This window comes from Podarcis bocagei (genome assembly GCF_964188305.1).
Source record: "Podarcis bocagei genome assembly, chromosome: 2".
Lineage (NCBI taxonomy): Eukaryota > Metazoa > Chordata > Lepidosauria > Squamata > Lacertidae > Podarcis > Podarcis bocagei.
This window is the reverse complement of record NC_138126.1, coordinates 56,451,046-56,472,494: the sequence shown is the minus strand read 5'-3', so window position 1 is coordinate 56,472,494 and position 21,449 is coordinate 56,451,046. Positions and strand designations below refer to the sequence as shown.

The 21,449-nt window shown below is 43.3% G+C and overlaps 1 protein-coding gene across 1 annotated transcript in view; it reads left to right on the top strand.

The window, feature by feature from the left end:
* Nucleotides 1-21,449, top strand: part of STAB1 (stabilin 1) — a 100,367-nt gene that overhangs the window by 76,714 nt on the left and 2,204 nt on the right. The window contains exons 49-68 of the mRNA XM_081185174.1: nt 1,275-1,412; nt 2,005-2,064; nt 2,675-2,851; nt 2,948-3,034; nt 4,530-4,679; nt 7,141-7,200; nt 7,344-7,560; nt 9,128-9,277; nt 10,165-10,269; nt 12,542-12,649; nt 14,555-14,748; nt 15,374-15,518; nt 16,297-16,430; nt 16,961-17,126; nt 17,329-17,435; nt 17,703-17,822; nt 19,121-19,267; nt 19,434-19,550; nt 20,318-20,461; nt 21,250-21,360. Coding sequence (XP_081041300.1) covers nt 1,275-1,412; nt 2,005-2,064; nt 2,675-2,851; nt 2,948-3,034; nt 4,530-4,679; nt 7,141-7,200; nt 7,344-7,560; nt 9,128-9,277; nt 10,165-10,269; nt 12,542-12,649; nt 14,555-14,748; nt 15,374-15,518; nt 16,297-16,430; nt 16,961-17,126; nt 17,329-17,435; nt 17,703-17,822; nt 19,121-19,267; nt 19,434-19,550; nt 20,318-20,461; nt 21,250-21,360 — 2,637 coding nt within the window. The remainder of the gene's footprint in view (nt 1-1,274; nt 1,413-2,004; nt 2,065-2,674; nt 2,852-2,947; nt 3,035-4,529; nt 4,680-7,140; nt 7,201-7,343; nt 7,561-9,127; nt 9,278-10,164; nt 10,270-12,541; nt 12,650-14,554; nt 14,749-15,373; nt 15,519-16,296; nt 16,431-16,960; nt 17,127-17,328; nt 17,436-17,702; nt 17,823-19,120; nt 19,268-19,433; nt 19,551-20,317; nt 20,462-21,249; nt 21,361-21,449) is intronic.

The window sequence follows — 21,449 nt, the reverse complement described above, 5'->3', positions numbered from 1 at the left end:
AAGACACAACGTGAGTGTGGAGCAGGGTTTAAGTAGAATCCCAAGGGTTGGATAGAAAGGTCTGAAGGGTCAGTCTCATTTGATGCCCCTGGTCCCTATTCTTTTCATAAAGGTGCCTCTTGGTAAGAAACCTAACAAACTTCAGAAAGATGGGTGCAGGGTTTTTTTTGTTTTGGGGCACTGTTGAAGTTGATCCTTGTGTGTTTTGTTTTGTTTACAATTATATTAGTATGAAAATGGCATGCATTGAAGAAGGGTCCCAAGGAAGTAACATATAACATTTCAGAAGGATGGAGGCCAGGGACTAGGGAGTTATGGACATTTTCCAACCAGGCAAAAACACTTTAGGGTGCAAAGTGGGACCAGTATGGCCTGGGAAGAATCCTGGGGGCCTGATAAGAGAGGCCTGGAAGGTCATATTTGGCCCCTAGACCTGCAATTGTAAGAACATACGAAGAACCTGCTAGATCAGGCCAATGGTCCATGTAGTCCAGCATCCTATTGTGGCCAAGCAGATGCCTCGGGGAAACCTATAGCCTTCTCCATGAATTCGATCGTCTTTTAAAACCCCCCATCCCATGGGAGCACTACTGCTTCACAATGTTGCCCATAAATTTCTGAAAAGTTTTTAGCTATACAGTGGTACCTCGGGTTACAGACGCTTCAGGTTACAGACGCTTCAGGTTACAGACGCTTCAGGTTACAGACTCCGCTAACCCAGAAATAGTACCTCGGGTTAAGAACTTTGCTTCAGGATGAGAGCAGAAATCGTGCTTCAGCAGCGCAGAGGCAGCAGGAGGCCCCATTAGCTAAAGTGCTGCTTCAGGTTAAGAACAGTTTCAGGTTAAGAACGGATCTCCAGAACGAATTAAGTTCTTAACCCAAGGTACCACTGTACCCAGCTTGAGTAGTCGAAGGAGGGGACTGTGAGAACACGGTTGCATATATTCAATGGAAGGTCCATAACCCAGTGGTTAGAGCATCTGCTTTGCATGCTGAAGGTCCCTGGTGTGTCCAGGTAGGGTTGGGAAAGACTCCGCCTGAAACCTTGAAGAGCTGCTGCCAGTCAGTGTAGACAATGCTGGGTTAAATGGACCAATAGTCATGATAAGCCGTCAAGCCTAAAACCTCTATCAAGACAAACCTACAATAACTTACTCCATCTTGCTACTGTAGCCCATCCCTCACTGATGATCATCACTCAAGAACACAAAGGCTTTGTACATGAGAAGGTGTTTCTTACTGGGAATGTGTATTATGTCCCTTTTTCTCAGAACAGCGTGTATTTAAATGATGAAGCAAAGATAATTGAGAGTGACATTATGGCAAACAATGGTGTCCTACATTTCATTGACAAGATCTTAATCCCATATGACCTGCAGAATATAAACATTTCATCCAACCTAGCACAGGTATGTCTAAAATTATAAAGGGTTGAAATGACTCATTAATTTTTATACCCAACTTTGTATTTTTTAAAAAAGCAAACAAACACAACACTATGGTTTTTCTGGTTAAACATAAAACCTTGCACTTGCTTTAATATAAAAAAATAAAATAAATACCAGCAGTGACGTAAATCTGCCAAAGGCACACCCAAGGTAATTTATATGCATTGGCAATGTATGTGAGCCCATCTTGCCCCTTGGTGTTACACAATTGTTTGGTTTGCATTCCTATGTTGTACAGAAGCATTTCTAGCTTTGCATATGAAATCTCTTACCTGGTGGAAGAAAGTTTTATAAATATTGGAATGAGGCATTTCACAACTAGTATGTCTGACCAGAATAGTAGTATATTGATTAACTGCATTGATGATTGGCAGAAAGCATGACTTGCTGCTGTATTAATGAGTATGAATGTCTGTGTATTGGGCGATTTCTCTTCAGTCTTCATTATAATGGACACAAAGCGATCCCCTGGGAGTGGCAATGCATTTGGGTTTCCTCTTCCATGATACAGAGACTTGGTTTCTAATAACTGCATCTTTTTGTTGCTTTCCAGGAAACCATCACAGAGGTTGCAGATGCTTATGGATACAAAATCTACAGCAAGCTTCTAGTGGTAATTTTTTAAAAAATCTGTAGTCCTTAAAATGAAACATTAATCTCTAATAAAAATACCCAAAAAAAATTAACTTTCTGAGTTAGTTCAGAATTCATTTCAGAGTATACTCCCTCCAATCTAGGCTTGGTGTTACATTCAAAGGATTGTGCAGTAAATTTCTTACTTTTAAATATGGAACATGTTATGTATTCAGTGGTCTGTGTTTGCCTGAGTTTGAGTCCGGACTAAGGATTCTGAGCCCCTGTGTTCTGATTTGATATATGATATCCAATCACAGAACATTTCAGGAATTGGGCCTCTGCCATTGGCCCTTAAAATCTGAGTCGTGATTCGCAGTTTGGAAGTTTAGACAGCCAATCACGTTGGAAGTGGGCATGGCCCAGGCCTTCAGAAATGCATATAAGCAGTTGCTTTGCTCCGCTTTCCCAGTTACGTAGTTCAGTAAAGGTTCTTGCTGTTATCACTGTGTCTTGCCTTGTGGGAACCCACCTACGCTTCAAAACATTCTTTTGTTTCTGATGGCTAGTTGCACACAAGTAATTTATGACTGATACTGCGTGTACGGCATTTTGATGTGCATACACTTTGCTGTATTGTCTCTGTGTAGGAGGCGGGACTTCTTAATCTGGTGAACAATACCTTGCACCAGCCCTTCACAATGTTGTGGCCTACAGATGCAGCATTTAATTCTCTCCCTGAGGATATGCAAAAATGGTTGTATCATAGAGAACACCGGAACAAGTTGGCTGCTTATCTCAAAGGACACATGATCAGGGACACGCTGGTAAGTTGATAGTGTTGTTGCTGTTGTTTTAAAAAAACACCCTTCTGAATTTATTTTTGAAGTTGTCTCAGAATCATTACTTTTGTGTGTGTCTAGTTATCGGGTTCCAGCCTGATAAATAATCATGGTTTAAGAACGATGCATGGATCACTCATCTCATTTGGCTGCAGCAAGACAAGTGCCGTAAGTCAATGTTTATCTGAACTAAATGATGTGTATGTAGGGGTGGAGTGATTATTGTACTGCTTGAGTGGGTCAGCTAGGGATTGATTTGGTGACTCTTTAATAATAATAATAATATAATAGTAATAATAATAATTTTTTATTTATATCCCTCCCTCACCGGCCAGGCTCAAGGCCGCTAACACCAGTAAAATTACAATAAAAACATAATGGGGGGGGACCAATTTAAAATACAGGTTAAAAATACAATTTAAAATGCAGCCTCATTTTAATAGTAGTCCATAGATCAAAACCATAAGGGGAGGGAAACATGAGGGTCAGACTGAGTCCAAACCAAAGGCCAGGCAGAACAGCTCTGTCTTGCAGGCCCTGTGGAAAGATGTCAAGTCCCGCAAGGCCATAGTCTCTTGTGACAGAGCATTCCACCAAGTCGGGGCCAGTACTGAAAAGGCCCTGGCCCTAGTTGAGACCAATCTAACCACCTTGTGACTTGGGACCTCCAAAGTGTTGTCATTTGTGGACCTTAAGGTCATCCGCGGGGCATACCAGGAGAGGAGGTCCTGTAGGTACATGGGTCCTAGGCTGTATAGGGCTTTAAAGGTCAAAACCAGCACCTTAAACCTGACCCTGTACTCCACCGGGAGCCAGTGCAGTTGGTAAAGCACTGGATGAATGTGATCCCGCGGCAAGGACCCCGTAAGGAGCCTCGCCGCGGCATTCTGCACCCGCTGGAGTTTCTGGGTCAGCTTCAAGGGCAGTCCCGCATAGAGCAAGTTACAATAATCAAGTCTGCAGGTGACCATCGCATGGATCACTGTGGCCAGATCAGGGCAAGAAAGGTAAGGGACCTTAATACGGCGGAAATGGAAAAATGCCACATTTGCTGTGGCTGCAACCTGCGCCTCCATGGAAAGGCAGGCATCGAAGGTTACACCCAAGCTCTTGACAGAAGGCGCTGGCACTACTTGAGCCCCCGCAAGAGATTTAGTCTTTCAGGTCTCCCCACTAAGTGCTTTCCTGTCAACAAGCAGAGTGTGTGTGTGTGTGTGTGTGTGTGTGTGTGTGTGTGGCAATTCTGAGTAGGTAAAACATCAGGAAGAGAATGAGTTGGAGAGGTCCTCTTCTCCTGTCTCCCCTCTTCTACTCCCATTGGCAGCTTTCAAGCTGCCGTTACACTCCAACTGTCATCAGCGCCAGACCAGCATAGCCGATAGTCAGGGGTGATGAGAATTGCAGTCCTCAAACATCTGGAGGGCCAAAGGTTAGCTGCCCCGGTCTAGATCTTGATATGGCTGCTGTACCTTTTTTTTTTTTTTTTTTTTTTTGCATAGAAGGGGAATTTTTCAGTTAATTTTTTTGCCTTGGCATGTGATCAGGCAAGCAAGCCTAAGGTGCCAGTAAGTTTCAAGAAGTGGATGGAGGCAGGGATGAATTTCACGTACAGTGGTTTGAACCGAGCACCTCCTGATATGCTTCTTGTTTTCCTTCCTTACAGGGGGAAATTCTGGTGAACAATGGCAATGCAAGGATTGTACAGCAGTTAATGAAATTTAATGGTGGGATTGCTTATGGTATTGACCAGGTGCTGGAACCTCCAGACTTGGGATCCCGCTGTGATGAGTTTCGCGATGTTGAGCGGCCATCGGTGAGTGTCTTAATATGCACATGCTTGTTGATTTCTATAACCTTCCTCCTTTACAAATCCCCCAAGAAGTTAAGAGTCTCTCCTGGGAAAGTACCAACTCTTAAAAAAAAATTACAGTGGAACCTCAGTTGTCGAATGTAATCCATTCTTGAAGACCGTTCAACTCCCAAAACATTTGACAACTGAGGCACAATTGCTAGTCGGCAAAATCCATTGAAAAATTGGAGAAATGTGTCTCAGAAGCCTTTCGAAAACAAAAGCACTCACTTCCGGGTTGTTGGCGTTCAGGTTCCGAATTGTTCAGCTTTCGAAGCATTCGACAACTGAGGTTCCACTGTTTTTTAATATTTTATTTGGTTTTAAGATTCAAAATTACATTTTAACACTCAGCTAAATGTACCACGAAATAGCAAAAGAGATAATTAATCTGTGGAGACCCCAATGAGCAGAACAGAACAGAACAATACAAGTAGGATCCTATATTCCTCCTCCCCACCCCACTGTTTTAGCACAAATGAAAATAAAATGAAAACAATATTGCATAAATGCTAACTATAACATCTCCCTGTAAAGTATGCTCTTTGCACAAAGGTTCGTGACCAAAATACTTTAGAACAGACTCAAACACATGATAAAAGCCCACCAGAAATCAGCTGCCTATGGCCTGGTCCCTAGAGCTGCTGAGCTTTGGGTAAAACCTGGAATGGAACAGCTCCAGACGATGAACTGGAACACAAAAACACAGATTGGATTCCCTAACATTACACACCCAATCCTCAGAGAGGAGCTACAAGGCAAAGAAGGACTGCGTTCACATGGCAGTTTATTCCATCTTTATGATAACTGTTAATTTCCACATTATATTTAGAGTTGCCATGTTTTGAAGAGCAAAAAAGAGAACACACTTCCCGACTTCTACTTTTAACTATGGATCGCCATGATGACTCTCATTTTTAAAGGAGGACATGTCCTAGAAAAATAGGATATATGGCAAGTTTCACGCAATGTAAAAGCCACTTCCAGAACTATTGTGACATACAGTGCATGTTTAGCAGTCTTTTCCATATTGTTTGGAAATGGATTTTTTCTGGAAGCAAATAACATGGAAATCTGCCCTATATTCCACAGCAATTCTAGAAATGGCATTTTATGTTATGTGAAAGCTCAGTTATAATGCAGAACGAAACGGGGAAGTCATGAAAATGGAATAAACTGCCATATGAATGGCAGTATTCATTCATAGGCCAAAGTGTTCTCAGCCCAACAAGTGTGTGTGTGTGTGTGTGTGTGTGTGTGTGTGGCAGGGAGGAAGAGAAATTTGCAGCTGAGAATTTATTAGAAAGTGCTTAACTCACCCCCTGTTTTAAGCTTGGTCCCCACCCCCTCAGCTGAGCTTGGAAGCCAGAAGCCCATAAGACTGGGGGGAAAGGTCTCTGAGGAGAGAATTGCCAGATGTGTGGTGGATTAAACACATCAGGTGAAATTCACCTAACCAGCTCTCTCAGTGGAAGTACTGCATACGGACTTCTGCTTGCGCAACAGCCCCCCCCCAATGGTTCCAGAGGAGTCAGGAGAATCCCCAGAGCAGTGCACAGGGAGAGGAGAGGAGGTTCCATCTGGGAAGCTGCCATGTTTGCGCAGATGGAATGACTGGAAGGGCATAATGTTGAATTCCACCTCCGTTCTGCCCACTGATTACTTCATCAGACCTATTCAATTGAAAACAAGCCATTTTGAGCCTTCTGCTTTCCTTCCTTTGAGGATTTTGGGCATCCCTCCATGGGAAGAACCTGGCATAGATTTATGCAACAAAGGAATGTATAGCTGCACTTTTACCCCAATTTTGAATTGGATATTTTTTATCCAAATTAGGGTAAATTGCACCAGAAAATTTCCAGATGCCCTAGAGCAGGCACGTCCAACTCCAAAGAGGCTGGGATCTACCCATTGTCATTGCCAGGAGTTGTTGAGCTTTTTTAGGGGAGGGTTCACCAGAGTTATTGAGCTTATTTTGGGGACTGATAATGACCACCCGGGTTATCACTTTATTTTATACTGCGATCGACCATAGACACCAAAGCAATCAACCAGTTGTACATGTCTTCCCTAGAGTGATATAATTTGGCATGTTTGTTTTACTTGTATTAAGTAAACACATCTCAAAGCTTCCGGTTTTGTCTAATATTGTGTTTGCAATTGGCCTTCATTTCTTAATATATATTTTTATTATCATTATATTTCTTACCTGCCCTTCACCATGAGGTCCCATAATGACCTGATGAAATGGAAAGATTTTCCATGAAAAAATAAACCACTGGTGAACTTGAAAAAGGGCCATACTGGCTGTTACGCCTGCGGTCATTGCTGGTGAGACGAGCTCTGCTTAATAGAATCGGACTGGCGACTTTTAATTACAACCTTTGTGGACCTTTTCTCCTCTTCCTGCTTCTCTTCCTCTCAGGCTGCTGCTTGCGGTTCCTGTGGTAATCCGCCTCGTTGTTCCGGTGTCGCAAAAGACGGGGTAAGTTGAACATGAAGGTTCCATCTAAATAAAAATGTACTAAGCCTGTGATATATATTACAGTAAATATTTGGCATGCATTTTTACCCTAAGGAACAGATTCCAATCAAGGGCAAATAAAAGTTTGTTGTTTTTCCTTACAGGGGGAGACCCAGTCCTGTTACTATTATGAAGATGGATTGTCCACTCGTCCATGGTACTCCCTTTCTGAAAGAAGGTCTCCCTGGTTATATCGCTCACATGGGCTGAACAGATGGCGTCCACTTTCCAGGTCCTTGATGAAGGGGTGCAGGAGAACATGCTTTGTCGTTGAGTGGGTGCCTCAGTGCTGTCCAAACCACTATGGGAAAGATTGTCAGGGTAAGAGATCTTCGTTGTGTGTCCGCAGGGGAACTGTATACTTGTGTGTGTTTTTCTCTTTCCTGGTGATCATAGCGATTATTTCAGCCAATAAAAACAACACCAGACTGTTCATCATAGTTTTCCTTTTTATATGGGGAAGATTCCCCATAGTGTCCTGTTGAGCTCTTTTTAGATTTACATGTCTTAGGAAGTAGCCCTCATAACTGCAAGCAGGAGCCACTTCAGATACTCCTTTGCAACCTGTTTGTGTAGTATGATAGATTCACTTGCTTTGTCCCGCTTACAAAGGTTGAAAAAATTCCTTTATTCCAACAGCCCTTCCAACATACTTCTTTGCCTTGAATGGTCTGTGTCCCCACCATCCCTTTCAAAATGATAGACTTCCTTTTTAAGTGACTTAGTGTACGTTCCACTTGGCCATAACACATATACCTGAAGGAGCGTTTCCACCCCCATTGTTCAGCCCGGACACTGAGGTCCAGCTCCAAGGGCCTTCTTGGAGTTCCCTCACTGCGAGAAGTGAGGTTACAGGGAACCAGGCAGAGGGCCTTCTTGGTAGTGGTGTCTGCCCTGTGGAACACCCTCCCATCAGATGTCAAAGAAATAAACAACTATGTGACTTTTAGAGTGACTCTTCCTTGCAGCAAAATCTTAAGCCTGTATATTCAGAAGCAAGTCCCAATGAGTTAAATGGGACTTATTCCCTAATTAGTGTGCTTCAGATATGATAGCCCCGAACATACCTTTAGCTTATTAAACATTTTTTTCTGATGACAGAAAGTTGACCCAGCTGGAGAAGACCTGAAAACCTAACATCGCTGCTTGTTCCACTATATGTAGAAAAAAGGCATAGTTAGATTTCTTTGATTTTTTTTCTAGCTTCATCATGTAACAGTATGATACAAATTATTTTGAGGAACATAAAGCTGTGTACACACTCCTGTTTATTCCACCGCTGGTTTGGGAAGCAGTGTACGGATGTCATTAGTTACAATTTGTATCTATCCTGTCATTTCTTATGAAATACTGCATTTTGATGTGTTTCCTCCCCCATTCCAACTTTGAGCAGAATTGAGAAAAAGAACAACCTAGCTGCATTTTAAGCCAATGATGTGTATGCATCCATAGTAATCCGTAGTGATCATATTATACAGTACATTCACTGGCAAATGATAGGCTGATTAGATCTTGATCATTATTATTTAATTGCCCAAAATAATTGTTTAGCACTGCACAAAATGTTAAAACCATACAGATCATGCCTTTAGACTTACAGTCCAAAGGTAAAGACCAAGAAACGCTAAGGAGGAAAGGAAAGGGGAGTAAAATGCAAGGAAGGTGAGTCCCACTACTTTCACCTTGCAGTTTGATTGCATATGGATGTGCTTCTACTGTTCTAAGACATTAGAGAAAAGTTAATGATTTGCTAATTAGGCTGGTGTCTTTTTAAGGAGGCTGCTAACAAGCAATAAGGCTTCGGTTCAAGAGTGATTGCCAAAATGGTTATGGCTGCTTAGTAAAAACGCCTTCTGTTGGATAACATTCAATGCGTCCTGCCTTTCAGTGTGTCCTGGAGGGCTTAAGGAACCATGCAGCAATCATGGTACCTGTAACGATGGGCAGCAAGGCTCGGGATGGTGCTCCTGCGACAAGGCCTTCATTGGGACAGCTTGCGAGAACTGTGCCCCAGGCCACTATGGACCAGAGTGCAAAGGTACATCTTTGTTTTCAAAGACAGCAAGAGCCAGTAGCTTGAGTCTCCCTGCTCTAGTTTGATCTTAGCAAGTTCACTGGTAATATGCAATGAGTCGGGTTGCCATATCTGGTACCTGAGGACTGCTTTATAGATGTTTTCCTACACCAGGCGGGCATGGAGAGCGCTAAAACAATGCATGGCCAGCTTTGTTCAGTATCACATTTGAAGATAGGTGGCTGTCTCCACCCCCACCCTGCTCCATCTTGTGTACATGTCAGAAAGGTGCTACCTGGGTGCAGCCTTACAATGCTTTTAGCTGGAAAGGAGTGTTTTCTTTCCTGACAGTACTGTTTGTGACGTGTGTTAGTACTTGAGTAATAAGTACTTTAAAAGCAAGGAAGTGAGATACCTACTCAAAATCAGCTGGCACATAACCTAAGCCTGTGCACATACCACTGTGTACAAAAATAGCCTGGATCCACATGTCCTTCCACAGTGGGGACATAGGTTTCCGGGCGGGAGTTGATCAGGGTGAGGGTTTGCCAAGCGTGCCTTCCTCTTGGCACATTTCTCCCTTTTGTCCTGAGTTCGAGTGTCTTCAAAGCCCATGACACCTTTGGTAAAGGCTGTCCTCCCATTGGAGCACTCACAGGCCAGTGCTTCCCAGTTGTTGGTGTTTATATTGCATTTTTTTTAGATCTGCCTTGAGAGAGTCTTTAAACCTCTTCTGTTGACCACCAGCATTACGCTTTCCATTTTTAAGTTCGGAATAGAGTAGTTGCTTTGGAAGACGATAATCAGGCATTTGCACCACATGACCAGTCCAACAAAGTTGATGTGGAAGAATCATTGCTTGGCACTAGCACTAGCCCAAGACAGTGACTATTACTTTTTTCCCTTTGCAGAGTGCAATTGTACCAGTAATGGCATCTGTGATGAGGGGCTGCACGGAGATGGCTTCTGCTTTTGCAGTGCAGGGTGGACAGGAGAGCGCTGCGAGACTGAACTCGGTAAAGTAGATCCCAGCTAAATCCCTAAGCAGCATTCCTCCCACTGTCTTGATAGACATTCTAGGGAAAGGATCGTGTTACACAGTTCCTGGGTGCTTCCCTGATTTTTGTCTTGTTCTTATCCCATTATTGTGCAAAAACTTTTGGAAGTTTTTGGAGTGCTTCAAAAGCTTTAAAAGTCTGTAGAGGTGGAGACGAAAAATCACCAAGTGCAGACGCCATAGGTATGTATAGGGATGGCAGGCCTTCCAAATCCATAGCTTGCCCTTCCCCCACTCTGTGGATCATGTGCCCCCAGCCCAGCCCAGGAAATCTAGTTAGCAAAGTGTTTTTGGCAAGTATGGGGAGGGTTAGAGGGATAAACAAATACAGAGATTCTCAAATAATTGGATCAGTTCAGGAATGTGAGACTTGAATGACAAGATAATGAAATGCTAAATACTAGTATGACCTGTAATAAACAAATCCAGAGAACTGGAGACAACGGCAGTGTCATCAAGTAACCTCTTCCTTCCCTCTGTCTGTTCAACTTATGTCACAGGCAATTCTGCTCTCCTGCTTCTTTTTTCACAAGCACAAGGGATTTATATTGCTCTCTGAATCGGTTTTCTCAGCATAATGGAAAATTGCTAAAGAAAGTGAGCCTGGAAGGCAAATGACCCATTATGCTGTGATTACATATTTTTGCACATTCATAAGAATAATGATCATATACACTGTGGGGGGCAGGGATAAACAACAACCTGTAGAGGGGGTTTCTTTCCATGCTGCAGCCCTGACCACAACCTCCCTCACTGCTATTTGTCCTGGGAAGGACGTTGCTCTTGGTGAGATTTTTTTGTCAGGATTTAGAGGTGGAGGTTACATTTGCGTGGACAGGCGGAGCCCCCCCAACCCCAGGCGACCCCCGAGTGGAATAATGACTCAAGACAATGTGCTGTGGGATTAAAATTGGAAACAACTTTATTAAGTTTCAGATGTAGGGAGACCTTGGCTCAGGCATTGGGCTTTTATCCTTCCCAGTCCCCAGCCAGCGGTCTGGGAGACATCAGGGTTATCCAGAATGTGTGGAGACTGGGCTGGCTCTGGGGAACATATGTTCTCCAGAGAGCCCCCCCCCCCCGTTTCGCCATGAGAGAGCAATGACAACCTCTTGGCGTATGGCCAATGCCTCCCCTCAAGCTCCCTTTAATGGGGAACCCTGGCATCACTGCCACAGGGGAGGCGTGGGTCACCGCTTCAAACCCCTCCCCCCCATTTAGGAAGCTAGACTAAAGGATTCTGCCCAAGGCCTGAAACCGCCAAAGTTGTGATGTTTTGTTATGGAGGAGGCAAAACCTGCCAATGCAGGAAAATTCATTTCCCGCCCTTTAACAGCGACTATGACGTAGCAGCGCCTGCGTAGCTGTGGAGAAGAAGTTAACTTGCAAAAGAAGGTTTACCTGAGGGAGGGCAGGGTGGGAGAAGTTCTGGAGCCAACTGATGCTTGGCAAGTAAGATTCACCTGTTGTGTGGGCAGGGCGGTCCCTCCCCCTACCTGGCCGATCCCCTGGCAACGCCTCCCCAGGCGGGATTGGGCGATTGGCTGAGGTAGGTGGAGACCTCCAGGTATCCAGCCTGGGGAGGGCGAAGCCAGCCTGTACTACCAGGAGCCGCACTGGGATCGGGGGGGGGGCTGCACGCAACCACACAAAAGTGCCCCCCATTTGATGTGGGAAGCTGTCATTGCCTTTCTGCATGCCATGGTTCTGATACTGAAGAGCACCCTAGTCATTTACATTTAATGTAATGTTTACTTTCTCCCTGAGAAGCAAATGACCTGCCCAAGGAAGCTTTGACGCTGAATGAGAAATTGCAGCTACCCCTGTGCAAGCTCAACACACACAGTCCACTGTACACTAGCCCAGAGTGCCTTTGATGTCTATAAACTGACCAAAAGAAGATTAGGTTTGACCAGCCTCACTGTACACAATAAGGGCATGGGGTTTTTTTTGGGGGGGGGGGAGAAGAGAGGTGCAATCTCTTGAAATAAACTGATTTGAGATGTGTTATGTGTTCTGGTCACTTGCATTTTTGTTCCTATGAGAAATTTTGGCAGATGAAATGGTTTTCCAAATGAAACTTCCCCCCTGGACATGAAGAAATTTTCCATTGTTTGTGGACTTCCCACATCATCTCTAGCTGGAAGAGCAGTGCGCTGTGAAATAAGCCCTGAAATGTGTCTGAAAATGGAATGGAATTAACTAATGAGCCTGACTTCTTTTATATCTAGCTGCGGTGCCTGTGTGTTCCCCAGCCTGCCATCGTAATGCTGTGTGCCGGTCCAATAATACATGCGAATGTAGCCTACATTATGAGGGAGACGGATGGACATGCAAAGGTATTGAATGAATCTAGCATTTAAGAACCATGTTTAAGCAGTCACTAAGACTCTTGTCATGTTGGGGTAGTATCAGAAAAGCTTTCAATAATACAGTGGTATTGCAAATAGCAACAAATTTACCGTATTTTTTGCACCATAACACTCACTTTTTTCCTCCTAGAAAGTAAGGGGAAATGTCTGTGCGTGTTATGGAGGAAATGCCTACGGGTGGCATGCCTACGGATTTTCCTCCTCTAAAAACTACATGCGTGTTATGGTTGGGTGTGTGTTATAGAGTGAAAAATACGGTAGTTTGTGAACCATCCTAACACCACTTATGCTGCATCCTTGAATGTAAGGTTGCATTCTCCAAATGACTATATCGAGTCTGCATGGGTTTTGGTTTTTCCCCAGTAATGTTGCAAGATACTGTGACCATGGTCTTACAGAGGGCTTATCCATGCTTACCTTTTGCCCTGCTGTTTCCAGGCACAGGTCGGCACTTAAAAGCTCCATGTCCAAGTGTTTTTGTTTGTTTGTTTTTTGCCCCAGGGATTTCCTCCTGAAAACCCTGCTCTTTAGTGCTCGATCGGAACAAACATCAATTTGGGTTTCCCACGGATTATCATTTGCTCTGATTGAGCTTTAAAAAGCAGGTTTTGGAAAGGAAGGATTTGGACCAAAAAAGAAGAAGAAGGGGTGTTTGGACATGGAGTTATAAAGTGCAGACCGTGCCTGGAAAGAGAGGAGAAAGGTTAGGGTGGATAAATTTAGAGACTGGTTTATTTGTCACTGCTTCCCTCCCAGAGATGCTGGGAGGGAACTGAGGATCACCACCTCTCAGATATTCCTTTGGGGAAGGTTTGTAATGAGGTGTGGATTTTGGAAAGCTCAAAGGCCATATCTCATTACAAACAAACCCTTCCCAAAGGAATATTTGGGAGGATTCTTAGCCTCTGAAGATAATTGTTACTCTAGATTTACAGATGGAGAACTGCTAAGGAGAATTGTTTCTGAGAGGGTTACTTTAAAGCATGCTTCCCTGAATTGAAATCCGTCCCAAACTACTCTAGAGACAGAACACTGGTCATGATTCTAAAAAGTTTATAACAATCAAATGCTTGGATTCTCAAGTTATTTTTTATTATTTGTTTTCAAACATTGCAGAACCCTGACAATGCAGTATACTTGCAGTATACATAAAATAAAATGTAATTTACCTGCTGGGTCAATTCAGAAGGTCCTTGGACATTAGGGTGATCTGGAACTGCTCTTCTAAAGTACTTTCTGAATAGAGATGTTTATAGAATCACTTCTGTCAGATTCCAAGCTGGATGATTGGTTTCCTCTATACCAGAATGCATTGTTGAGGAGGTACCGGTACATTTTTTTGAATTTTCCAAGCTGCCTCCTTTTTTTGCACTCTTTGTATTAGAAACTCATCAAAGGTAAATCTTAAAAATAAGTTCTCTTTCCATCATAATACGGGCAGTTGCATAGTAGTGTAAAAGCACAATTGTACAAGTATGTTTTTTAAAACTAAAAAGAATGAATGATGAGTTGATGTTGCTTTTAATTTCCCCCACCAATTCTGAGTACATGTACAAAACTTGTTTCCACATTCCAAAACCAGGCAATCCTGCTAGAATTCAATGTCAGTGGGATGGTGGCATCTCTCAGAACAGTTGTGGAACTGAAGGACTCTGCTCATCCCTACTTCCCTGTGTTTTTATATTTTGTTGGAAGCCACCTATAGTGACCGGGGCAACCCAATCAGATGGGCAGTGTACAAGTAATAAATTAATAGTCTTATTCTTATTAAATGGCAAAAGAAGTACCAGGTGAGTCTTGTTCCCCAGTTGGTAGCAGGAGGATTAGAGAGCCAGAAGTGAGGCTTTACTGAAAATTCTCTTTTTCATACAGTGATTGACCGGTGTGCGAAAGACAACGGTGACTGCAGTGACTATGCCAACTGCACACAGATTGGGATTGATGTTTCCTGCAGCTGTTTCCCAGACTACGAAGGTGATGGCTACATCTGCAGCCCTATTGACAGGTGTGCAGATGGCATGAATGGAGATTGCAGCGAGCATGCCACTTGCATCAACACAGGTCCTGTAAGTATGACCCTTGGTATAATACAGAGCACAGCAGTCCTAGGAAAATTTTGGGATGAAAATGGACAGTGGCTATAGAAACTCAGGTTCTTCACATTACCACTTGCATTCTTGTTGTCCGCTTGCAAACCCAAGCTTCAGTAAAGGAATGTGGAATTTTCTGTGCTATACAACTTTAGCTAGGAGCTGGGGAAGGAGATCTCATATTTAGTTTACTTGTCAGAGTGCTGCATTTCACTTTTAGCAAAATCAAGGCAAAGCACTGCCTAGCTGGATGACTTGAAACCACATTTGTGAGAGCAGGGAAACTCACACATTTCTTCAGCCTCCTGAAAAAAATCACCACCATTTTCAGCTCATGAGAATGCATGCAAAATACAAAGCACAGTGATGCAGGCGAAAGATTTCTGTTTGGATTTGGAAATGCAATACAGTGAAAAGTGTCACCTAAGAATTAACCCCTCTTTGACCCTTCCAACATGTAAAGTTATCAGGAGACTTAGCATGACATTTCCCCTTTGGCTTGGTGTTCAATTGTCTTTCCCCCCAGTGGTCCTTGCCTTCTGCATCGTCCTGTGTTTTGCCATAAGATTGCTGTGATAATGTGGGTTCCTTTGCCCTGCAGAATTCCCGGCGGTGTGAGTGCCATGCCGGTTATGTTGGAAATGGAATCCAGTGCTTGGAGGAAGCTATCCCACCCATAGACCGTTGCTTGGAAAATAATGGGCAGTGCCACTCTGAGGCTCTCTGTAGTGACCTGCATTTCGAAGGTATAGGTCCCTGTTACCATCCTATAATTTCCATGGAACAATCCTTGTTTTATAAGATGTATGCTTTGTACCTGTAAGATTTTAAATAGTTTTTAGTGTTGTATTATACACAGTTGTAACCTGCCCCAGGACCTTAGAGTGAAGGGCGGGAAATAAACCCTCCTCCGCCTCATTGTCTCCCTTGTAATGTGTGTGTGCAACAGAGGGGGAACCCCAGACCCCATCTTGGCAAAGCTAGATACATACCCATTCAGGTCCATCTTCCTCTTTCCCATTAACACTCATCCAGTTTGATGAGCTTTCCTCTACTGCCCCTCTTGAAATTTATTGGTGGCCTCTTTTGCCAGCAGACATCTACCACCTCTTTCCTTGACTATTTTGATACATTATCTATTAGGTCAGAGGATATCAGCCCCCAGGGGTACACTTGTTTCCTTGGCACTACCATGGAAAGCCTACCCAAAAGCTATCACTCAGCTTTCTTTTCCATGACCTCCCCTGTCTCTGAGACAACACTTTCCTTGAAAATGAAAAAGGCCTCACAATCAGAAAATACAATTGCAGCTCAATCTTTTGCAGGTCACCTATTGCGTTTGGGTTGCAGGCTGTGAGTCTGCAGAAGAAAATGGGGGATGGGAAGCGTTAGCCCTGAGTTGCAAACCGTTTCCCTCAGAGATGGGCCCACAGTCATTTGTGCTGGGCACACCAAAGGGCACTTTTCCAGATCTGACCCACAGCAATGTCTAAAGGGGCACAATATTGTATGCTTGTTTTCCAGAAAAAACAGTCGGGGTCTTCCACCTGCAGTCTCCCCAGGGAAAGTACAGATTTACTTATCAAGAGGCTGAAGCGGCTTGTGCTGCTGAGGGAGCGACGGTGGCCACTCTTAAGCAGCTGTCTGCGGCACAACAGGTAACAGTGCAGCCATTGCCTCGCTCATTTCCCTTCACAGTTGGTCTGAGGAGTTCAGCTCTTCTCCCACCAATTTGCTAAGAACGTGCGTGCGCACACATGTTTGTGCACGCATGTGCCTCAAGAAGCCCTTGACATTCCTATTGGCTGTTGTTTCCCTGCCACAGCGGTTGCCTAACACACTCAAACTATTTCAGAAGGTGGGTGTTGACCTGCTCTTTCTGTGATGAAATAGGCTGTGAATGAACAAGCATGGAAGGTAAATGCTCCCAGGTGGGTTCCTCCCCTCCCCCACACACTCCCGCACTCCACCCAATAACAATGGTTTGGTAAATGAGCATCTTGCCTATGACACGTGAATGAAATGAAATACTGCCCCCTGCAGCCCAGGCATGGCTTCGCAGTCTGAGTGAGACAAGTACATGGTGTATAAGAGCAAGCTGGCTCTCGGTGAGAGAACCTGTTCAAGGTCATGGTCTGACTGAAATACAGGATGTTAAGAGAAGCCTGCGTTTCTTTTCTTTCTCCAGATGGGTTTCCACCTGTGCATAGTAGGTTGGCTTTATAATAGGTCAGCAGGCTACCCAACTGTGTACCCGAGTTTGAAGTGTGGCAGTCACCATGTTGGAATTGTGGACTACGGCTTTCGAAGTAACGCCAGTGAGAAGTGGGATGCTTACTGCTACAGAGTTCAAGGTGAGAAAGTATGGCTTGATCAGTAGGAGATCAAACTAGGGATACCTCAAGTTTGGCTAGATGGGGATATTGAAGCTAGCAAGTGCCCCAAGCTGAATCGGGGATGGACTAGAGAAGTGAAGCTAAGTGGGATGGAAGCTCTGTTGCCTGGAACTGATTTGCATGCCAAATCATCTCTTCCTCCCCCCCCCCCCTCTTTCAGATGTGCAGTGTGTCTGTAGGGATGGGTTTGTGGGAGATGGCTACACATGCACAGGGAGTCTTGTGGCAGTGCTGGCCCAGAAGGCAAATTTCTCAGTCTACTATTCTGTAAGTACATTAATGCTTCTTTTGGCTAGTATGGAGCAGGGAGGCCTCGGGAGGTGGCTTTCTCTATGTATTCTTGCTGCTATGTGTACCTGAGAGCAGGGGCTCCCTGCTTAGGGGGCCATGGACTTATCCCAAGAGGTTCATGAAGAAGGTATTCTACCCATCTGCTCACTCAGTGTTTAAAGGAGAAGGGGGGGGGGTGGCTGCTGCTTCCAAGAGCAGAGCTATTCTTTTAGGCTGACCACCACATTCCTTTCTATGTTTCAGATGGTACTGGATTATGCCAATGCCACCCAAGAAGGATGGGAATTTTTTAATTTCCTCTCCACAGACATGACTTACAAAACTCTTTTTGTACCCCTGAACTCCGGCTTTCAGAAAAATGCAGTAAGAAATGCAAAACAGGATTTTGCGATATTATTATTTTGTACTTGCACCGCAGCCTTAAAGTGGTTTAGTTTTGGTTGAATGAACGCATGAATAATTGTATGGCTTAATTAACCAATGGTCATCACTGTCTATAAGAACTGGTCAAATATAAGATCACTGAAGTAAACCGTTGTATCAAAATACATTCAAATCAGATTCCCTTAAAGGAAATGACCTCCAAAAGAAAAGACTAGATTAAATGTTTATTCCCTTTTCCCATGGAGTCCTGGGAATTTCTGCGGTCTCAGGGAATAGAAGTTTGTAGCACCTTGGCCAAATTATGTTAGAATTATTTTGGGAAAGCCATGGCAGCTAAACCATAAATCTAATTTGTTGCATTGATAATGGCCTCAAAGTAGTTCTGAAGCAAGGTTTCTATTTTAGAGGAGGAGACCTGCATTCCATACCCAAATAAAGCCAGTGACATCAACTAGCCACAGAGTCCCTGTTCTTGTGCCATTTAAATGTAAATGAAAGCTTTGCAGCAGAATAGCTTTGAAGAATGTCCTTAGAGCTGAGCTCCAAATTTATTTACTGAGGTTTAAAAATAAACTCTTGGATCTGATGGCGGAAGGTATTTTCAAGGAGGCGTTGAAAAAAGAATGAGTTTCTTTTCATGTTTTAAGTTTCAGAATGTGAAACATCCTCACAGCAGAGGAGACTGGCAACCCAGTCCGTGAAGCGTGGTAGGACAAAGAGACCCTAACTTTACACTGGGGCTGTCCAAACAATGAAGATAACATAGCTAGTTTTATATCACTAAACTGACTTCACTTGAACAGAAAGCAACATATTCAGCTTGTGAAGGAATGCAGAATTTGCTGTAACTGCATGGCCAAGCACCAGGAGTTATATAACGGGTGGCTCTTTGCTCCAGTGAAGGCTTCCATGAATAGGAGGACACCATTTTAAAAAATCCTCCTCAATCCTAGGGAACAAACTGGAGGGGGGGGCAGGCTCAGGGGCAGCAAAAGGGGGAATTAGTGAAAATTGCTTCCCCCCTTCATTCTGCTCACAGAGGCTTCCAAATAATAGATAAACCTTCTATGAGAGGAGAGATACAATTCAATATCTCTGTTCAATCCTTTCCATTGGCTCTGCCCCAGCTGTGCTTGTGTTGTGTGTATATATTGTGTTGTCACGCAGAGAGGTTGAACTGAAGGTTGCAATGAAGCTGACTATGGTTTTGTCTCTCCTCTTTTTCTCACCAATATCATAACTTTGAATGGAACTGAAACTCTTCTTTGTCTTACCAGTCTCTAACACTGAATGATCTGAAGCTTCATTCATCTGCGAGAGACGTGGCCCTGATGAGCTTCAATCTCACGTCTGGTGCTGTTATACCTTCGCAAGCCGGATTCAACCTTTCCATTGCAGATTCCACGAATAACACCCGCTTTCCTGTAAGTATCTCATATGGATAACGACAGAATCAGCTTTACCTTTATGGATTTGACTGTGTAAAATGCTTTGCACCTCATGCAGCAAATTTTATTTGCAATCCTTAAAGTCTTTAAATTGTTATTCACTGGTTTAGTAATTTGGTTTTCTTCACTTTTATTGCACCAGGGTTGTAAGATGATTAATAATTCAGTGATAGTTGAATGGGATATTCTGGCCTCCAATGGGATCATTCATGCTATTGAAGCACCTCTGATGGCACCTCAACTTGGGCAACTTGACCAGGTTGGTTATTAGTTGGTTTGTATTAATCTTTCAGAATTATCCTGCTGCAGAATAATCCAGTTGGCATCCCATTCATCTCTGCTTTACTACATAAGTAGGATTTAAATTCAGTCTTTTAAGAAGTGATGATCAGCGGATTTGACTCTGTGTGTTCCCAAGTCTATATATGGAGGCCATGTTGTTTAATTAACATAGATCTGATTGTAATTCATTTTTTCCATAAAATTTCAGCTTTTTAAGATTGTGCAGTTACTCATTTTACAGACAAAGATCCTGAACAACAAAATAAACCATATCCAATTTCACAGAACCTTTAAAAGAAAATTCACCCCAAAACTAAGCCATAAAAATTACCCAGTTTCTTATGTTCAAGGCCAAAATGATACTATAACTATCCGATTAGCTACCCAGCAGTAACAAGATAACCAAAATTATGACCAAGATGCAACATTATATTGATTGGAAGAGAAGGAAAGCTGCAGGGCTACTTGGGGGGTTGGTCAGAAGTACTTCTCCTTTATTGGTTGCTGCTTCCTGGCCAACTTCTCCGGCAGTTTTCTACAGCTTCACAGCAGGAAGCATGCCAACTCACCTCTTGCTCTGGTGGCTGTTTTCGGGGGCAGAGATCCACCAAACATAATCATAATGATACGAGTTTTCGGATTTGCTGTAGAACAGCGTGGCACTTTAAGAAAACACTAGCTGCCTTTAACTAAGGCAGGACTCTAATCAACATTTTGAAATACGAACAAAACTGCTTTTCACAGGTTGTTGGTGCTGTGAAATCACCTGCTGCTGTGACCATCGGTGTATCCATTGTAGTCTCCCTAGCATTGTGTGCAATGGTGGCTGGCGTGTCCTACATCTACCTCAAAAGGAAGAACCAAGGATTCCAGTTTCGCTATTTCAAGGTATCTTCGTCATGCATTTTGTTTATTTAAACCATTAATATACCACCTATCATAGTCTCTAAACGGTTTACAAGTCCTGCAAAGTGTCAGCTCTTCATTCATCACTCCCACAGACTTTCCACCATCAATTATACGGATTAAGTGGGGAAATAGCTTTTAATTTCTTGCATTCTCATTTCTGGTCATAGGCACCTGTAACATTGTGTCCATGCCAAGTATTGGGAGGAATTCAAGAGTGTACTAATTGTGCTAGTGGAATGGCTTGCACAGGAAGCCAGTACAGTTGGATGCGCAACAGATTTCATCTAGCCCTGATACTTCCTGTTGCTCAACCAGTTGCACAACCAGCTTTTGTTTTTTATTTTTACAAGATTTATATCCCACCCTTCATCATAAGATCTCAGGGCAGTTTACAGAATAAAATACAGGATAAAAACAAGTAAAGAATTTATTATTTTTTTATAGTAAGTACTCATTTTTCTGAGGAAAATAGTTAGTTTGCTTAAAAGTTTCATAATTCCTCACGTCCCACTCACATTGTAGCTTCAGTTATGCATCACAATAGGCAGGACAACTCTAGCTATGGGCTCATTTGGCCAGCCATGCTGCAGGTGTATACGGGATGAGGGAATCCCTTTGAGCACTAATGAAAGAGCACTATATCAATACTAATTATTAAAGTTATAAACCAAATTGATGCCAGTGGTTTGTGCCTTTTTTAATTAATTAATCAGCTTTGCAGTTAGAAGGGCAGAGACATGCTTAGCCTATTTCTACTTTGCCTGTAGGCTGAGCTGGAAGATGACGAGCCTTCTTCCTGGGAGGAAAGGAGCCCACACTTGGTGTCCATTCCAAATCCCATTTATGGAGCAGACATCTCAATCTATGAGCCATTTGAGGTAAGACAACTGATCTTTATATTTTGTTGATACATTTATACAAAGTGTAGTGAAGTTTTTCTAATTTCAACCTTTTCTACATTTACTGT